The 19,311-nt window shown below is 45.5% G+C and overlaps 1 protein-coding gene across 2 annotated transcripts in view; it reads left to right on the top strand.

Annotated features, from left to right (window-relative positions):
- The window catches only part of LOC135366841 (diuretic hormone receptor-like), a 151,195-nt gene that overhangs the window by 61,500 nt on the left and 70,384 nt on the right, over window positions 1-19,311 (top strand). For both annotated transcript variants that reach the window (XM_064599784.1, XM_064599783.1), the window contains exon 2: window positions 1,140-1,353. In XM_064599784.1, the coding sequence (XP_064455854.1) occupies window positions 1,143-1,353 (211 nt within the window). In that variant the 5' untranslated portion in view covers window positions 1,140-1,142. The remainder of the gene's footprint in view (window positions 1-1,139; window positions 1,354-19,311) is intronic.

Below are 19,311 nucleotides of genomic sequence, written 5' to 3'. Positions count from 1 at the left end.
AGATGGGATTCGAGAAGTACGTAGGCGTGAAGAGGAATAGAATAGAAGAAAGACCGATAACGCAAATATAAGGTGGACGTACCGTGCAAGTAATTTATTTCTTTACTTATTTGCATTTAATGTTCTTGCGCTCTCGCCAAAAACATGCGCCTAAGCATCAACGCAAATAGTTACAGAATTTGGAAAGGTCAGTAAAATGAAATAAACAAAGCTCGGGACAAAACCTGAACAAGATATATTATAGTAAAATAGCGTTGCAAACACATACACTGAAGGATCCAAATATAGCAAATGTACGACAAACTGTCATTGTAGGAGGCCTGCGGATACGTGATATTCGTGCCATGTCACTGATGATTGTCACGATGCAAGTATAGTCTCTAAAAGGACTAGCATTGCTCCTTTTTTTTTTTTCCTCACAGTGCAAGCTATAGTTTCAGAGACCGCTCACCAACTCACTGAAGCTGTAGATTCAAAAGCGCAACCAGACGCGGACACAGGGAGAAGGACACACGAGCGCTACTTACAATTACCCGACCTCTACCCGAGAAACGTCATCATGACGTTGGTAGACAGACTGGAACCGAAACAAATCGGAAGTGGAGGGCTGGGTTCCACGAATGGACACTCGTTCGCTGTCTCCTATTGAAAGAAAAGTAGGACCGAAGGTCGCGTCCCTTTCAGAGACCATCGTAATCCCTTCAAGACCGCGCCTTTCGGGCGCGACCTTGTTCGGCCCTCGATCGTAGTTCAACTCTACCAAATTGGTGGCGCTGTCGAACACTATGACGTCATTTGTTTACAAACAGAGAGAGGTCTTATTTGTCGCTCTCGTGTGTCTTTCTCCCTGTGTCCGTGTGTGCGCATTTGAATCTACAATGGAATACCAACAAGCCCAGCACTCCAACCTGGATAACATTTCCATTTGTTTTGTTTTTTCGTTGTATTAAACATATCCTCCAGCACTCTACTCTTCACTGAAGTTCTTTTTCTGTTTATCTCGTACAGTTAGAATATAAAACCCACTCGCGTCCAACGTTCACGCGGAGACGCAGAACTTTCTCCCACCAACTTGAGCGTACGCCGTTCATTAACCAAATGCATTCGCTACAATTTCTCCCCCTATTGTCTTTCCGCAGGGAATGAACATCTTGAGCAGCGCCAGCAGCAACACAGTGACATCCGCGTTCAATGTGAGTGAACAGGAAGCGTCCGAGGATGCCAACCAGAGCGTCCCCGAGAGAGACATTGTGTTCCGCTTCGTCGCCCAAGAAGACCTCTTCAACACCACCTCGGATATCGCCACCCTGCAGTGTCTCTTCACCGGGCAGCCTGCAGGCAACGATACCCTGGGTATGAAGCATGAATTTAATGAGATTCGCTCTAATGGGCGAGCCTCTTTGCCAAAGTATAGTAACGCGCGTTCATGTACAGAGAGGCTTCATATTTACGTGACTGCTTTTAGCGGGGCCTACGTGCGTGGAAGGTGCCCGAATTCGTTTAAATGTGCTACAAATGCAAGAAGGGAATCGTCTTTCGCAAGTTTCGAGACGACTGTAGGCTTAAGTCCTATTGAGGAAGGAGGCAATTAAGACCCTGAAAATAATTAAGACCCGGTCTCACCCGTTGGTGAGACCGGGTCTTAATTATTTTCAGGGTCTTAATTAGATCTCGATTCAAAGTTAACCATGGTTAACTTTGAATCGAGATCTAAGGTAGCTAAATCTTGAAGTTAACACTGCATTCTTTTTTTTTAGAAATGTTAGTTAGTGCCGTGATGAACGTTTCGGTGACAACAACTGTATACCCTTGGTGAAACAGAGTTAAGGTTTAAATTGAAGTTGGGGGGCCGCTGATCTCGGTTCAAATGTAAATCGGGATTGGTGAAACCGGGCCAAAGAGTATTAAGCCTATATATTTTAGTTTGGTATAATTTAGTTAGGGAAAAGTGTAATATATTCTAAACGCGAAACGCTGAGTTTTAAAATAACACCGAGCGTAATATTCTCTTGGAAGTATGCGAAGGAGCATGCAGTTACTACTTCTGGCGCCAGAAAGTGTCGCCGTAAGCTAAAAACTTTTGAGATGACACACAACAATCGGTATCGCACGTGGCACGTTCTCATATTGCGGAACATATAGAAAGAGGTTCTTCTCAGAGCAACTGAGCACCTATAGTGTTCCGCGCCCTCTCACAGCAGGTTATACCACGTAAAATCCTGTTGCGGTTGTACTGAAACTACTCGAAAGAAGGGAGAGTTAAACAACAGAGTTTAATAACAAAAGAAAACTTTGGGCATTTGGGAAAACCACCTTTGGGCATTATGGCAAACGCTTGCAATGCGATAGCTTCATATATATGTTCATATGCCATGGGCAACTTACATAGGGCCATGGCGGCACAGTTTTGGTCGCGTATTAACTCTCACGTAGTCGTGTAAAGGTAAGGACGGATCTACAGGCCCTATAAAGTTGTCTCTCGAAAACACATCCATGGATCCCGTAAAATAGACAAGCACCGGTCAAGCGGCAGGACATAGTTTCTCTCTCTCTCTCTTCACACTTAAAAAGAAGATGTTGTTTCTCGTTTTTCATCTAGCGTGCCAGCGAAACTTAACTATCCAGATGAAGCAGGAAGGAAAAAAAAGGACGGGGGGGGGGAGTCCGAAAAGAAGACAGAGAAGGCGTAGCGTTGTTGCTGCCACTTGAAGGCCATTACCGTATCAGACTGGACGTTGCGATCGTAAATCAGCCGGTACGCGCACTACCCTTGGTAAATGGCAGAAACCAGTGGAAACGCAGTGGGCTTTGGTAGAGCACTTTATGATGGCATCAGCGACTCTATAGTGTACTGTAAATCTTATGGCGGTAGACCAGTTCGGACACGTCACATATAATGCGATATCCGGGGTCCTGGTGGGACGATGGTTTACTTTATCTGCGTGGCATTTGCCGATGCAGTAATTGAACGAAACTTCGATATCTGTCTTTCACGCATGCGTCCTCTTGCGGGCCCGCCTGTGGGTGCAAGAGCGAATTTGCTGACTTTCATACTCTTGACAAAGGGCGCGTTCACTTGGCAACTCCAAAGCGACTTCCGGTGCGCGTTTCCGCGTGCAATCTGTGCGCCCCTTGTCTCATGATAGGGAAAAGCGGTACCACTTCCGGCCCGTGACGTATGTTCCGGTGTACGCGCCGTTTGGTGGGCTTGATTAGCGGGTTCCATTCTCCCGCCTTGGCCATGCTCACAGAATGCAGACGACAGAAGAAAGCTCAATATGCGGAGTCACCATAACGCGCCCAAAGTCGTCCTTGTCAGGGACAGCGTCCAGAAAAAAGAAAAAAAAAAATCTCTGGCGACCTAATGAATGAAGGCCTTCTATAATGCAAAAAGTACGTCACAATACGAAAAAAACATGGGCGATCCATTGCTGGATCCGACGGCAATGCGTTGGCATTAAAACTTGAAAACCCTTTTGGGAACTCCCCTTCATAACGCTAACGCAAGACAACATTCGCAGCCAAACGAGCATTTCGGGCTTCCTCCGATTCAGCTTGGCGGCGCCGTCTCGCGGTGTCAGCCATCTTCCGCCGCCGCTCCTTCCACAGCTTTCATAACCCATGACGCGTCCACGCGGACACCTCCAAAGCGGTCGACCGCTACAGCTTTCACTGTCGACGCGCCGACGCCACGTCGCGCCCTCTCCTTCCATCCTTCCCTCTCCACTCAGCACTCATGCGCGCAGCGCCATGGCTACAGACAGACCACGCCGGGATTCTTGCCTAGCGAGGACTCTAATGCTAACGTATTAATAACTCAAACACGAAGTTGTAGACGCCAAACATAGACTTCTTACGTCTTGTGCTCGGTACGCTGTATATTTTGCGAAAAAAATTGGGACGCTTGCCACGTGTGTCTGATAATACTTGATTAAAATAAAATGATAAAATAAAAAATTAAAGTACAATAAAATGAAATTTGCTTAAAAATATTTGATTGATTGGTGGTACTGAAAGCTAAATTTGTTTTTATGACGACGTCCCTTCTTATGCGTGTGGTCCATTCGCCAAATTTAAAAGTCTACAATGTCTACGACCATGCGTTTACTGTAGGATAAAAATAAATGGTATCTATATGTGTATACCGTGGAATGTGTAACTTTATCAACAGAGTTTCTCCACATAAAGACTAGACTGGAGTAGCGACAAAAAAAAAAAAAAAAAGAGAGAGAGAGAGAGAGAGAGGAGAGAGCAAGGTGTAAAGCAATGAGTTGAATGGAGGTAAAAAATGACGTTTTGAGAGTAAAGCTCTTCTTGAGACTCATGACTGCTGTCTTGGGATGAGTGGAAAAGACCGCACGAGTGAAGAATCGATCATACGGTCTTATTTTGCACCCATTTACTTTACTTTACTCTGTGCTTTACTCTCGTAACCTGATTTTTAGCACAATTCGATTTCAGTACACCAGTTCCTTTTTTTTATCCCATTATATTCCATGCATACCAGGCCACCCATTGAAACCTCATTCAGTATCGTCATCACAACAACGTATCGACGTTATTTTACGTAGCCGTAACCTGTTCTTACTTGCGAGCCGCAATAACATCCGCTTGCGAAGTGAAAAAAAGAATGATTCTCGATCTAGGTAATTACAGTGAGGTCTTTCAAAGCAAAGAACCGGACGTGTCCCAAGAGGTGCCATACAAAAAACCCGTCATCTCCCTTTCTTTACTTGCTCTTCGTGGTCCTACATAATCATTATCCTAGACTTGGCGAGGCGGAAGCCGCAAGGGGAAGATATATCTACTCGAAATTTCTTTAATAATATGTAACGTTCTGCGCGTTGAATGAAATCCGTATGATTGATGTTCTGCGAAATAGCTCCCGCCGTCCGCAGTGCCTGTATAATGATGTCTGTGTGAAAGAGGCTTGTCTGGTTCGGTACGTAGAGTCCCTTCGATGGCAGTGCATTATTCACACTAGCCTTGAACGGGGAGGAAGCAAAGGCAACCCCTATATACTCTTACGTCCTCTTGCCACCTTCATCGCGCACAGCCAGAACGTGGCGTCGGACCTTGACTTCTTGTCCTCGCTATAATGTATCGTTCAACAGAGTGAGATGCAGCGGTTTATCCAGCACAAGGGGGTTGCAGAAAATTGGGGTAGCAGCATTGTTACATTTACGTCATAACAGACCTACGGCATTGCGCCGGCGTCCCGCTCCTTGGTGGTAGCCAAGGCCGTGCTAAAGACTGGGAGGTAGTGGGTTCGAATCCGTCCACCGGCTGCGCTGTCTGAGGTTTTCTCTGGGTTTTTCCAGACGAATATTGGCTTTTTCGAATTTGGGCCTTAGAATTCCCCACTGTCCAGACGAATATCGGCACAGTTCCCCCTGAAGTGGGCCCAGGACGCATACGTACCCCTCCTGTCCCTCACTCCTTCCTGCTGTCCTCTCTCCATCTGTCCGCATCTGTACGCTGCTCATAGCCACAGTTGCTTCGCGGCGCTAACACGGGATCAAAAAGAAAACGTCATAACAGCTTAACCTATCGTTACGGACATGTGTCCAAAGTTGAAATAGCAAGGGCCCCGGGACCCCTGTAGGGGGTGCACAGGTAGAAAAGTAAGGGGTGCTACCAAACATTTGGGGGTGCTAGAGTGTAGGGGGGGGGGGTCTGGATCAATCACTGTCGAGATGTCCTATATCGTTAGTTCCCATTTACTTCAACGTACAACCCGGCTTCCTCGCAGAGCTTGGTATAGTGGGCAATCTGCAATCTAATAGTTACCTATGACCTGCCCTATTGAAAAAAAGGTCTGAGGAAATCTCAGGAAATCATCAGGTTACCCCAGAAATCCTGAGGTTCTGCTGAGGTAACCCCAGCAACTACTAGGGTTACCCAAGACCCCCTAAGGGTTACCACAAGACGCCCCAGGGTTACCCCAAGACGTCTTGGGGATACCCTAAGAAGCCATGTGGTTACCCTAAAATGTTCTGTGGTTTACCCGGGACTTTCTGGGGTTACCCTAGAAACCTTTTGGGGTCTTGCCCCTAAAGTCCATGGCGTCACCTCAACATATACCGGGATAATGACAAAGGTCGCGGGGTGGCCCGCAAATAATGCGAGGAACTCCTTACAGGGCCTCCACACTACAGATGTACGACAGTGCTGTCTGGTTTTCCCCAGAACAGGTCCCGTTTGCACTAAAATTATGCTAGGATCCGTAGTGTAAGGAATATCGTATGTTGTAGCCCTGCCCATGCTTTTTTTTCACAAAAGTAAGCCTAGGGTTACCCCAAACGTCTCATAATACCTTACGACATCAGGCTCTGGGGTAACTCGAGGAACAAATTTTCAATAGGGTAATGTTACTTCAATTTACAATACGCTATGAGCTGTTTTAGTCATCGAAGTGGGGCACGGAAGGTGTAGTGTTAAATCCGGCCGCATGTTCAGCGCCATGCTGACCCGCCATCTTGAGAACAACACTATAATTGGGAGCATCGACTGGGTGGGCTGCAACATAGGTCGATCTGTAGAGTAATGTTTGACCACCTGACGGTTCGTTACCCTGCCACCAAGTTGCTGGCGTCCTCGGCTGGGTTCGAACACGAAACCTTGGAATCAGTAGGCGGGCACGTATCAACTGATTCACAATGAGGCACAGCACGTTGGTGTTCCGGCATTGTTATAGAAAGTTTGCTCGGACTCTACTTGCGATTCACTTCACATCTATTAAACTCGGTTCATTTCCATGTGAATGACATGAGATTCGACGCCGCTGAATCTGCTTCACCGAAGAAAGGAAACGATACGGTCACTGGAAGGTACTGTTCGAACGGAGGCTGCCGATCACAATGCCTGCGAGATAATGCGGCTTGTGTTAGTCGTCTCACTTCTGTCAAGTCACTATCAGCAGTGCGAGACGCTGCAGTCATCGTAAACGACGACGCAGCGGTGTTTGTCGTGCACTTCTGTGAAGGGACAAAGCGCCCAATTCTTCTTCAAAACGAACCTCCGTTTAAAAATACACACTTATCCAAAAATTTATACCAGTTAGAGGCAAGCACTGCCTGTCCAGTAGAGCCAATAACCCCCCCCCCCCCCCAAACTCATGCGACGGGCATGGTCTTCAGGGGGATAGTCTGTTCTCGGTCGATTTCGCAGGAAACTGTGCAAACATTTACCTTAAACCCAAGCAAAACTCATAGACAACAGAGCTACCGTGGCTTTTTATATTTTTATACCCGTGCTCGATCTAAGAACGGCACGAAATGTAGTTCGTCAACTCTCACAGAGTATCTCCGCCGGAGAAACCAAGCGGCACCACCAAGTGCCGGCTCTTCTGGTTTCGGTGCTGGCGCACTATTTGTCGCGACGTAAACTTATGAAGCTACAGCCAATAGGGTTTATTCACATGACGTCATCCGCATGAGACCGCCGCTGTCGCTAGCAGGCAGATGTGCTGTCGTCGGCCGCCATATTGTAGGTCCCATCCAAGCCATTACCCATGTCGCACTCACCGAATATTTGGTGTTTCAAAGATATTGTGCTGTGTGCAACAACAACAACAACAACATTAAATGAGATGGGGTGTAGATGGGATGGGTGGGGGGGTGGGGTGCTGTGTCATTTGTAGCATATCCAAGCAATTTCCATGTTTTCGACGTTAATAGTCATCCAAAAAGCATATGGCAGCGAACGAATGCGGGAACACAACTTCGAGGGACCTACAGTATGGCGGCAAGGTGATGTCAGGCCTTGGCCTCACAGTCCACAATGGTAGCAGATTGTTCAATGTAATTTGGAAACAATAAAGTCAAAGTCAAAGTGCATAAACCCCTGTGGGAGCAAGCGTAGGGCGGGGCTTGGACGTGCCGTTCTTGTGTTGAACACGAGTACAGCATTAAGTGCCTGCTCAGGTGCGACATCCATTGTCGTTGTTGCAAGCTCAACCCGCGTGTCGAATTGGGTTTCAGGCAGTCGTATCGTTACTTCTTTATATAGATCCTGAGCCGTACATTCCCTTGAATTTCTTTACGCAATTTTTTAAAATTCTGCGGCGACTGGTGACCTCGCACTATGGCATCGAAGCTGAATGTCTCCAAACATCCCTCTCACTTCCCGGTAGTCCATATTCAGCATCAGAAACTTATGGCAAAGATCCGTTCAATACAATTTATTGTTCCTCAAGTTCTTAATGGAACCGCGAAGATGCAGCCTACTTAGCAAGTCGCCTGTTTTTAAAATACAAACATGACTTTGATGTTTGTATCACTCGCTAGCTTCCATAGGCATTGTACATGAAACGGTAGTATCACAAGAAGACCCGCATGAAGAACAGGAAATCGAGACGCCCGGTTCGGTAGCTTCTTCCACTTTTGTGCGTATTCCGATGAGAGAGAGATAGAGAGAGGAACGTAACACTTCGTTGTTTTTGTCTGCTGCTTGTAACCGTGAAGCAAGGATGCGAGAAAAGTGAACATAACTTAGTCGCAGCCCTTTTAGTGCTCTGAGGAATACATTTCAGATGACACGTTTTATATTTGCGGACATAGAAGACGGGGGAGATTGCCGGGGGACAAATTAGGAGAGGGCATTTCCGTTGTCAGTTTAAAAGATAAGTTATGTCGACGGAGAAGAAAGTTTCAGAACAGGGAAAAGAAAAAAGAACGAAATAAAAAGGTCACGAAAGAGACAATGCTTTCAAGAGTATTAGGAGCAAGCAAGCAATATCGCTTTTAAAGTGACATCTCATTCACAGTGCTCGTCTCTTAATATCCTTCGTTCTGGACTGTCGATTCCTCTTGCTAGCGTTGTTCCGTTAACATTATTCCACAGTACGCCCCGCAACGCTCCGGGTGTGACTGGGTGTGTATGGTTTTTGTTTTTGCTTTTCTTGTCAATAGCCAACGTACATGTCGATTATAATTTAGGCTCCGGTTTCATCTGCATATTTTTCGAGTCGTTCTCGAAAACCTGCTGGTATATGGTACCACTCTCCAGCAGTGAATCATCCCATGTTATAGTCATGACCTGTTCGGTGTTGTTGTCTGTTCTGCTGGTATATTGAGAAAAAGGACAGTGCGTGTCTTTGTGGAGATCTCCATCAAACGAGCCGCTGGGGGGGGGGGGGGGGGGGTGTAATATCGAAATAGGCTTGCTGTTGTCGAATACACGCAAGCGGACACCGACAAGACCCTGACTTTCCAGCCAATTCCTTGCATTGCTCAACCTTCCTAATTTGATTCCCCCCTTTTATGCATCATTTCTGAACTCATCCATTCGCACAGTCTTTAAACTGGAGCGCTATAAGTTAAAAGAAGAAAGTTTATTTAAAAAATTAGAAACATGGCTGTCAACACGTACAATGAAATTAAAAGCATGATGACATGAAAAAAGCATGACATAAGGCACGACATGATATTGAAACCCTTCCGGCCTTCATTACCCATTCACAATCTTAACAAAATTCGTCCAATTCATGCTTCTACAACCTCGTTCCAGAACCCTTTTTAGCACGAAGTATTGACCTCTGGAATAACCTGCCGAACAACATAGTGACGATCACAGACAACCCACGCTTTCAACAGTCTCTGATAGAACAGCTGAAAGATTAACACTGAACTAACTTGTTAGAAGTTTCATTATCACTAGACTTATCTTGATAATTGCAAAGTAGGTTGAACACTAATAAGATGCCAATCATCATCATCGTCATATTGTTTGGTATTTTGTGTTCTTTGTATTACCTTACGTTGTTTGTTGTTTTCACATTGTGTTTTACTGTGTTTTACTTACACAGCATTGCTGTGTTCTGTTTCGCTTATGCCCCCCCCCCTTCTTTTATGTAACGCCCTTGGTTCTTTAAGGGTTAAATAACTGAAATGAAATATACGAAAAGCGTTCAGACCAGACGAAGGGACGAGGTGATAAGGATATGACGAAGGATGTTCTAATGATCGATTATGGAGGGAGACAAAGTAGTGCGCGCCTGCTGTCCGTTTATAGGGCGAGGGCAGTACTATTTTTGAAGCGTGATGTGAGCAAGCACTGTGCTTGTCCCATCCTAAAGTTGGCAATATACAACACACATATCTGTTGAGGTTATCGCCTCTTCGTCTGGGTTTAGCGCTTTTAATTTCACGATGTCCTACGAAGAGGCAGAATTATTCGACGTTCTTACGAACACACACCAGTTTTTGGTTTCGGGCTTTCATGTCTGGATATAAAACACGAGATTGAGGAAAAAGTTTGACGGAACACAACAAAATTTCAGCACAGTGCCCAGATCCAGATTTCGTTGTGTTTCGTGAAGTTTTTCGTAAACCTTAGGGTATCTATATATGGAAGTTGTTCCTTCATTATTCGTCTCCATGTATTCCTCCTCCCATAGAAAATGTGATGTATCTAGCGGGACCAATTAGAAACAATGATAATCTGGCAGGCGTCCCTTGCGCGACTAAATAGAGGAGCTGTCCTCACAATTCTCCACTCTCACAAACGAAGGGCAAGGAATGCCGACGAAAGAAAAGGCAAGGTTTTTCCGTTTTTGGCTTCCTCAGCATTCGTTAACATCGTTAAACGTTAACTTTGTCGACGTTACCGTACTGCCTTTCAATGCTGCCCATTAAACAGTTCATCCCACCCAACTGAACGCAGACGCAGAAATTGGAAATAAAAACATCAAAGAAAAACATCGCAGAACTTACTTTCGAGAAATGCCTTTTGTAGCGTCTATTCTTTACGACTTCCCGCACATATGTTCAAAAAATCAGTATTAAAAGTTTCCGTAAAGCCCCTCGACAGAATGATTTCGAGGGAGATGGCACAACTTCGGCATTTCCAAAATGCGAACTGAACTGAGAAATAAAATAACAAATATGCCATGAAAACACAGCACAGTTCCTGTTTTCTCCGTCTGTGTGTGTGTGGATGGGGGAATATGTTTAACAGAAAGAAAAGAAAAGGAGAAAGGTCAGCTAGGCTCATGCCGGTTTGCTATTCAAAAAAAAAAAAAAAAACGAAAAAGAAAACGAGAAAACAAATATGCTTCGTGCTTTGTTTTGCTTTCTATGGAACATACCACAGGAGAAAACAAACGCTCTGATGTACCCGGATGAAGGCAAAAGCGCATTATAACAAAAGGAGAGAGCGAGAAAACGAAAACCAGATTTGGTTTTCCATTATCGAATCAACTTTTCATGTTATCTGCTCCTGGGGGCGCAGCGGCAACGTCAGTCATGTTTTGTTGACGCAGACTGAAGGTCTCGGTTAGGCTTGTTTCACGCGAAAGTGTTTATCGTCAGTTTGCTTCAAAAATAGAACCTAAGGGCATTCGAACCCCGTAGGTTCCAATGGGTTCGTTTTGGCTCCGTCAGAAACACGGACAAGAAAAAAGTTTGTGTCAATTGTCAAACAGGCCTTACTCTAACAGTGTTATAGCTCTGAGGTGGCAGGGTCGGCGTATATAAATTAGAACAAAGGGGGGGGGGGAGGAGGAAAGATCAATCAAACGGTACGCCAACTTGCAATTCAGCAAAAAATAAATAAATAAATAAATATATAAAGATAAAAATAAGAATGAATTATAAGACAGAGGATAAACTAACAAAATGTGGAAAATGAGGGTGAGGGTGAGAGTGAGAGGTGAGGTAGGACGAATGAGATCACGAGACTTTGCATACTGTGCACGAGACCTGTGAGCTGGTGTGGGCGGCTGTACCCTCGCCTGGTTCTGTTTCTCTGCTGCTTTTATATTCTTTGGTTTGTTTTTGGGAATAGCAGGCCTCCATGGCTCACCTTTCCCTTCTCTTTTCTTTTCTCGGCATTAAACATACAGCAAGTCACACACAGCAGGAATAGAATGTGTACTAGACGAAGTGGCATGAAGACAACAGGAGCGACGGAAAGAGGCGGTTTCTCCAATTCTCCAATTTTGATCTGATGTGATGTGATGTGATGTGATGAAGAAATTTAAAATGGGGATGTGAGTTTCGACGAAGTCAAACTGGCTACCCCAGTACACTTATACACAAAAACTGATGATCAGACTGACACAAAGACTGATGATCAGATTATGAAAAAACAGAGATGATGTCCAGAGAATGAGAGAGAGAGAGAGATGATAATGTAGCTCAACATGTAGTTCAAAAGTTCAATTCTCCGATTCTGTCGATCGCCTCTTCAATAACTACTCGGAAATCGGATTATGTTTCACTACTTTATGACACACGATCTCATCCATCCTGCAGAACTGCGTAGCTTCTTAGTTCGCCCCTTATGTGTGACCTGTCAAATTACAGCACCATAAAGCGCTACCGCGGCTTCAACACCGTGCCATACATGTTGCTGTGATGTGGTTACTTTGGAGTGTCCGCAACGGAACATCGGCCTTTCAGAAGTGATATTCTTTCTTTTTTTTTTGGGGGGGGGGGGGAGAGATTTATTGAACGAATTTCACACGGGTACTATACAAAAAGCACAACACACACACAAGATCAACGATACAGGACGATTTTTTACTACGCTATGTGAGCTTGTAATGAACAACATATGTGACGAATATAAGCCACGTCACGAGTAGGCGAATATAGAAAATACGCTACCGAAGTTGCGCTTTTTTGTCTTACCACCCCTCACTAAACGCACGTCAGGAAGTGTGCCCGAGATTTTCCAACAATCTCTTTTATATGAATGGACAGAGCGTGTAAAGATGAACAGAATGATGCCACCCATGCTGACCCTCTGGTATTCTTAGAAAAGCAGTTACGCGCCGAGAAGGTGCTTTTTCTTTTCTTTTTTTTTTCTTGCAAATGAGGCGACTTTGCGATCGTTTATCTGACTACCTGCAAAACGTAGAACCTCAAAGATAGGGCAAACAGTACAACAGCACATGGACAATAAGCGTGAAAAAAATTTACTGCATGACCCTAATGGTTACGAAGATACCAGGCATGAGAGTTGCGAGGAAACGCAGTGCTCGAAATGGTCGGCCTTGATCATTATTTTTTAAAGAAACAACTATAAAATATTATCAGCTATTTCCTCCGCCAATGCACTTCCTAAGCCCTAGGCTTCGATATATATTGGAACGAAGAAAAAAATCTGAGAGGTCGACCGGACCACTCTGCCTGACTCTGCCTGAAATCACCCACGATTAGAAACGTCAACACGATGTGTTCTACTCAAACATAAAATTTTTTTCCTCCGTCATTTCACGGGCAACGACGACCCCACCTTCCTAAAAACAAGCACACTCGACTTTTCTTTTCTTCTTTTTTTAGTTGTGATCGCGCATCTTGCTCTCATAATTGGTTACCTCGGTTGGGATATGGAAACTTGTAATAATTGCTGTGAAAGAAAGAACTGATGTTCTGAAGCTGCAACAACATAGAAGGGACAAATACATACAAAGCCTCAGCCTCAGCCTCAACAGCTGGCTAACCTTTTCAGTCACTTTCATCTTTCATAATAATTGCTGTCTATCGCGTGTTTCTCTCTGATAAAAAAAAAATTAAAAGTCACGGCAGGTTTGTTCAAACCAGCGACGGAGAAATTAGCCTGAACGAGCGCAGGAAATGGAAACGATGGCGTTGGAACGTAAATTGGGCTTTAAAATGCATGGCATGATTATTTCTGCGGTGTGTTATGTTGCCTTTCTATGACGATAGCGTTCGTAAAGATGTGGTACGCAATCAAATCGCGGTAAAATGTGCACTGTTAGAAATGAGGTGATGATGAAAGGGCTCGCCGTTGTCGGCCTCACAGAGGTTGGCAACGTCGCGACTTACGCCCTGGGGGAATGTGCGTCCTGGGCCGACTTCTAAGGGAACTGCCGACATATGTCTGAAAGCGTCTGAGGAAAACCCAGGAAAAACCCCAGACAGCACAGCCGGCACCGAGATTCGAACCCGGGTACCTCGGGGTTCGAATCCGGGTTACAAATGAACTTCACCGCACAGCACGCTCCCAGCCAACCAGCATCTCGAATGATATCGTTATCTGCCCTGATTTGTTGAAAACTGGAGGCGTACGCCTTTTTTGTAACAATTATGAACAGCATAAGTGTCACAAAAAAGGCGTACGCCTCCCGTTTTCAACAAATCAGGGCAGACAACGATGTCATTCGAGATGCTGGTTGGCTAGGAGCGCGCTATGCGGTGAAGTTCATTTCTAAGAGTGTGGTTGCCGCTTTGGAAGGCTCGAGTCCCGTTACTTAGAATCTTTACTTGTTCGACGCAGCCAGACTGTATATGGCCTTTAAGCGGCGTTCTTCGTAAACTGGTGCACCAGCGTCACTTCCATCTTCCTAGGAAAAAAGAAGAAGAAGTAGAAAAAAAAAACACATTTTTATGCGTTGCTGTCCTGTCTCTCAATGACTGGATATCAAGCTCACGGAGGATGACAGAGCTATACTTCCGCATAAAGCCATTCGAACGCTGTCACTCACAGAGGAGCCTTCATGAGGCAATACAGCCAAACCTTTTCCATTTGCCGCTTTGTGTCGATTGAGGGAAAGGACCGCAATCTTGCACCGGTTTTGTTGTTGGCCACCTCGGCGAAGCTGAGCGGCAGCTGCGGTATACATCAAGCGATGACCGCTGCCTCGTCGGGAATCGTGACTGGAAGAGTATGCTTTCTGAGGCACACAACCCACACAAAAGAAAATTTCGGGTGGCTATCTGCAGTCTGCCCCACTCTGCGTTGGAAGAATGCGCGATGCTTTGGGCATGACATTTACTTTGGCGAACTTTAGCTTAACTGAATTCATTAATTTTATTGTATCAGTTAAAGTAATTATTGAGTATAGGTAATATATTGGCTAATAAACTGAAATTAATTTCATTAATTTAACTACTTTGACCCCACACGACAACGTAACTCGAAAACGTTAATTGAGATTTCTTACCTGGCAGTCGCATAAGCAATCGGAAAGTTTCTGCTTTAAAAACGGACGATGACTATACAGGTGGTTGAGAGTTTCGTTACGGCCGAAGTCTCATTACTGACGGTAATCCTTTAATCCCGAAGCGTCTCATTACGACCAGAATCACAGTTCGGCCGAAGGCTTCTGATTACGGCAAAAGACTCACATTTCAGCCAAAAAGAATTAGATTAGACTTTTACGTGAAGTTTTTGCCGTAATGAGGCACCTTCGGCCGAACTGAGATTTCGTTCGTAATGACACTTGGGGATAGAATTAAGGTATTATCGTCCGTAATGAGACTTCAGTCGTAATGAGACTTTGGCCGTAATGCGATAGGACCTGGTAGCGCGACAAGTACTTTATGTTTTGGTGATGATGATTGTAATGTTCCTAGGCTGGTAGGCTGGATTTGACGACCAACCAAGTAATTTAGTCATATGAGAATATTGACAGCCTAGCTGATTTACAGACACTGCACAAGTGTTATCTTCTTCTTTTTAAGTGATGAGAGAAGTCAGCCAATATTTGGCTTGCTACTCTTTAAAAAAAATCATTCAATGTGTAGTCCTGTATGGTTTGCAGTGCGCGCAATTGTCACACTGTAGTAGTAATAATTTTCGCAATTTCGTTCAGCGGTTGTTTAGACTCTCAACTCTGGTAACTGTCGAAGCGGTGCTTGTTGCTCGCCTACTACAACTACACAGCAATTATCTCACGGAGACATCGGGGATCGCACGTGAATGACAAGACAGGTTTAATAAGACTCGTTCGTTGGCATGTGATACGGCCCGCCAAGGAGAGACGCTGTGCTTCTGTCAAACTGGCGCGGCAGGAATGTTATTTAATTTGCCATGCGAAAAAGGGAGAGGCCCCTAGACCGTGGTGTCCCGGAAGCAATACTTTATATTAAACGGCAACTATACATGGTGAATTAATGCGAAAAGTTATGTAATACAGCGTCGTCGACTAGACGTTCTGAAGTATGAGGTGTCAGATATGTTTGCCCTTCATCTTCTTTCATTTACATTTCAACCAACAAACCGGATACTTCGCCGCATAACATACGACGAAATATCTAAGAATTGTGAAGGACTCAATACCGCTGTGAAGTTTCGCCTTCGGTGAGAAACACCTTCTGGAGGGCAACAGTCTTTCTGTGTGACCTCCCGGGTCCGTCTCCGCGAACGTTGATGAAATTGCTCAGTGCTGTCCAGAGTAGCCTTGACAGTGTTCTGTGCACGAGCAGCGTTGAGGACAGTAGCACATATCCAAAGGACTATCGAAGCTGAGGACTGAGGACACCGTTGAGGAACCTCTTCAATGTTCATGCAAGCGGATCCTGATTCCCTGTGCAACGTGTTATGGTGCTTTCCATGGTACATGGGCTTTCCAGTCACGCACGTAGTCTGTTCGGATGGAACCTCGCTAACACCGGCACGTACTTTGCGGGTGCGGCACCCCACGAATCACCTGGTGGGTTGGCCGATGGCGTCTCGGCATCTCCCGTACAGGCCAGTATATAGCTTTCCATCGCCGGCAGTCATGTCATGGAATCGGCGTCCTTCTAATGGCTCGTGGACCACACGACTTCTCGACGGACGTTCTGATGTCAACACCTCTGCTGCAACCTGTGTGTCTTCACGTCCCGAAACCATGCAGAAGCTTTCATAATTGTGGCATGAAGCACCTCTTTCAAATTTTGGAAGGGAGTTGCCTCAGGACAGAAGCCTCCGGTATTTCGAACAGAGACTGTTCTTCTTCTGGGCCCAGAAGAACAACAGTCTGTGTTCGAAATATCGGCGGCTTCTGTTCTGAGGCAACTCCCTTCCTACATCTCTACCGGTTCGCTGGATTTCTACCCATCTTCTTTCAAATTTTGTGCTATATATCCTTTACCGTAGAGGAAGCACTGTGGCACCTCGATAGTAAAAGAGAGGCGAGATCAGTCCCTGTAATCTTTTTCCGTGGAAGTGATTAGATTACATTAATCGATCACAGTTCTCTCGCGAAACCGGTCGTGGTCAAAAAGTCCCAGAAGCACAAGCAGCCAAGGTGCTCGATGGTGAACCATGGCCCCAGGCCATGGTTCCCCAGGCCACTGTGTCCGGCCATGGCCGGAAACGGGCTCGTTTACTCGTTTAGAGGGGTGAGCGAGTGCGCTGGTAGCGACACACCGCGGTAGTTTCGGTATCGCTTGAATGTGCTCGAAACGTGGTTTTAATTGGTGGCGCTGCCCGCGCACTCCTCCACCCCTCTGAACGAGTAAAGAAGCCTGCTTCCGCTTGCCGCTAGGGTGTCGCACCGACGGGAAAATACACCGCTCGCGTGTTCCGTAAACTTTTGTCGGAACCTGTACAGCTCGGTTCACAGGTGTTGTTCGCAGCTGAATGGATGGGCTGAATGACTTCGTACGTCTGCGGTGGAAAAATATCGACGTGTAACGTGCGCTTTATTGTGGCCGACTATGCAGTTCGATGCGCAAAGAAGATAACACTGATCCACAAAGCAGGAAAAGGATTTTATGTGCACCTAGATCGTACACCACTCGAGACTTGAGGCACTGCAAAAGTCACGTATTAGCGACCTGCAACGGCACAAGGAAAAAAGAAAAAAAGAAATAGACACGGCGAAACAAAATGGACGCTTAGGTCCTCAAGCTCTGATCTCCTTAAGAGATTGAGTCATCCCGGGCGCTCCAAAACTTCGTACACTCCATTAATCTTTACTAGCGGTTGACGTAAGCTAAATCTTCTTATTTGAATTGATCACTTAGAAGTTCTTTTTTTTTTACTTCGTTTTGAACGATTTCATAATGATCTCCGGAGGCGACATAGATTCAAGTCTATGCGATTGATTTCTTTAAGCTATTTGTTCGTTCGTTTGTTTGTTTCTTTGTAAGAAAACAAAAACAAGGAGAAATTGAACTCGTCTCCCGACTTGTTCTGCTACTCCTAGCAGAAATTCTCACCCCAACCCCCTCCCCCAAAAGCTCCTTCTCAGGTGCTCTACTCACAAGTTCGCTATTCACTTTTCACGTGTTCATTAGAAGATCACAATTACCCACTATTCACAATTATCCCAAAATCATGCACAGAGAATCCCAGAAGGTTGTATCCATCCCACAGCTCTGAACAAATTTCACAAGTGCCGCCTACACTCTTAAAAAAAAAAGGTGTACTTTGACTCCTTTTTCATGCACATATATAACTCCCTTTTGAAGAGTACAATTACTCTCAAAAAGGACTAAAGGAGCCCCCTCACTCCCTCCAAGGAGTAACATTACACCCTTCCTCCCTACCGGAGAGTGATATTACTCTCCAGTAGGGAGTTAAAGCGTCAAGGAGTCTCCTCACTCCCTTCACAGGGAGAGCTAACGATAGCTCGTGGCGTTTCGCCGCGAGACAACTGCGGTCCTGGGCGACGCCGCAGTGGCCGGGCTGCGGGTAAATCTTGCTCACCACAGGGTTCTTTAACGTGAGCCGCAATCTCAGCACAGGGCACAGCGCCTTCAGCGCCAGTTGAGGACAGAGAGGACTCGTACCCTGTGTCTTCACAGTTTGACGCTATCTGGCCATGAGGGATTCGTGTCTCTGTGTCTTCTTCTTTCTTTTTGTTTGTGTGTCTACTTTTGGGAGTAGGAAGCCTCCATCATGGCTTGCCTTTCCGCCTTTTTTTATAATCATTAACCATATCCCCCCATGCCAAAGGCTTGGATGTATGGCATCATTACTCACCAATCGCCTCATCATTTTATATTGTATACTAACCAGAGTGCCATGGGGTAGTGAGCCACAAATCAATTAGGACACTTCCTTACTCATCGTATTTAATATTTCATCGATTCTACTGACTATGTTGTTTCCCAATACATGAATCCGTCGAGCTGTATTACCACGCGGCTCGTGCGCTGCAGCTTCAGGCGTCCCGCAGATAATTGATTGATTAGAAAAAAAAATATATATATCAAGATGTGAGGCCCGACAAAGTCGGGACAGGATATTCCAGAGCTCGATCAGAGTATCGGATCAAGTCCTCTATTGTCCCACATTGAGCGTTGGCCCTTTGAGGGACGACTTCGTTTGAACAACTTCCGATGCATGCCTGAGGCCACGCGAAGCATTGGCATTCGGAAAGATCGTTTCACTTTCACTCCCTAATGAAGAACTCAGGGTAATGAAGGTTCGTTTCAGGTACGAACTTCCCCCTTTCAGAATGCTTGTGACTTGTATTGCGTGGTGTCGCATACCATGCTGGCTGCAATGTGACATAATTCGTTCGCGTTCTTTCAGATATGCAGCGATTGGAAATGCAGTGCGCTATAGATGAAAGGGAAATTCATTTTAGCACAATTGAGGTGACCAATAAAAACGGTGGGCCCT

Source organism: Ornithodoros turicata, chromosome 8, assembly GCF_037126465.1.
Source record: "Ornithodoros turicata isolate Travis chromosome 8, ASM3712646v1, whole genome shotgun sequence".
In the NCBI taxonomy this organism is placed as follows: Eukaryota; Metazoa; Arthropoda; class Arachnida; order Ixodida; family Argasidae; genus Ornithodoros; species Ornithodoros turicata.
The sequence above is the reverse complement of the archived record's forward strand: the minus strand, read 5'-3'. Positions and strand labels throughout refer to the sequence as shown.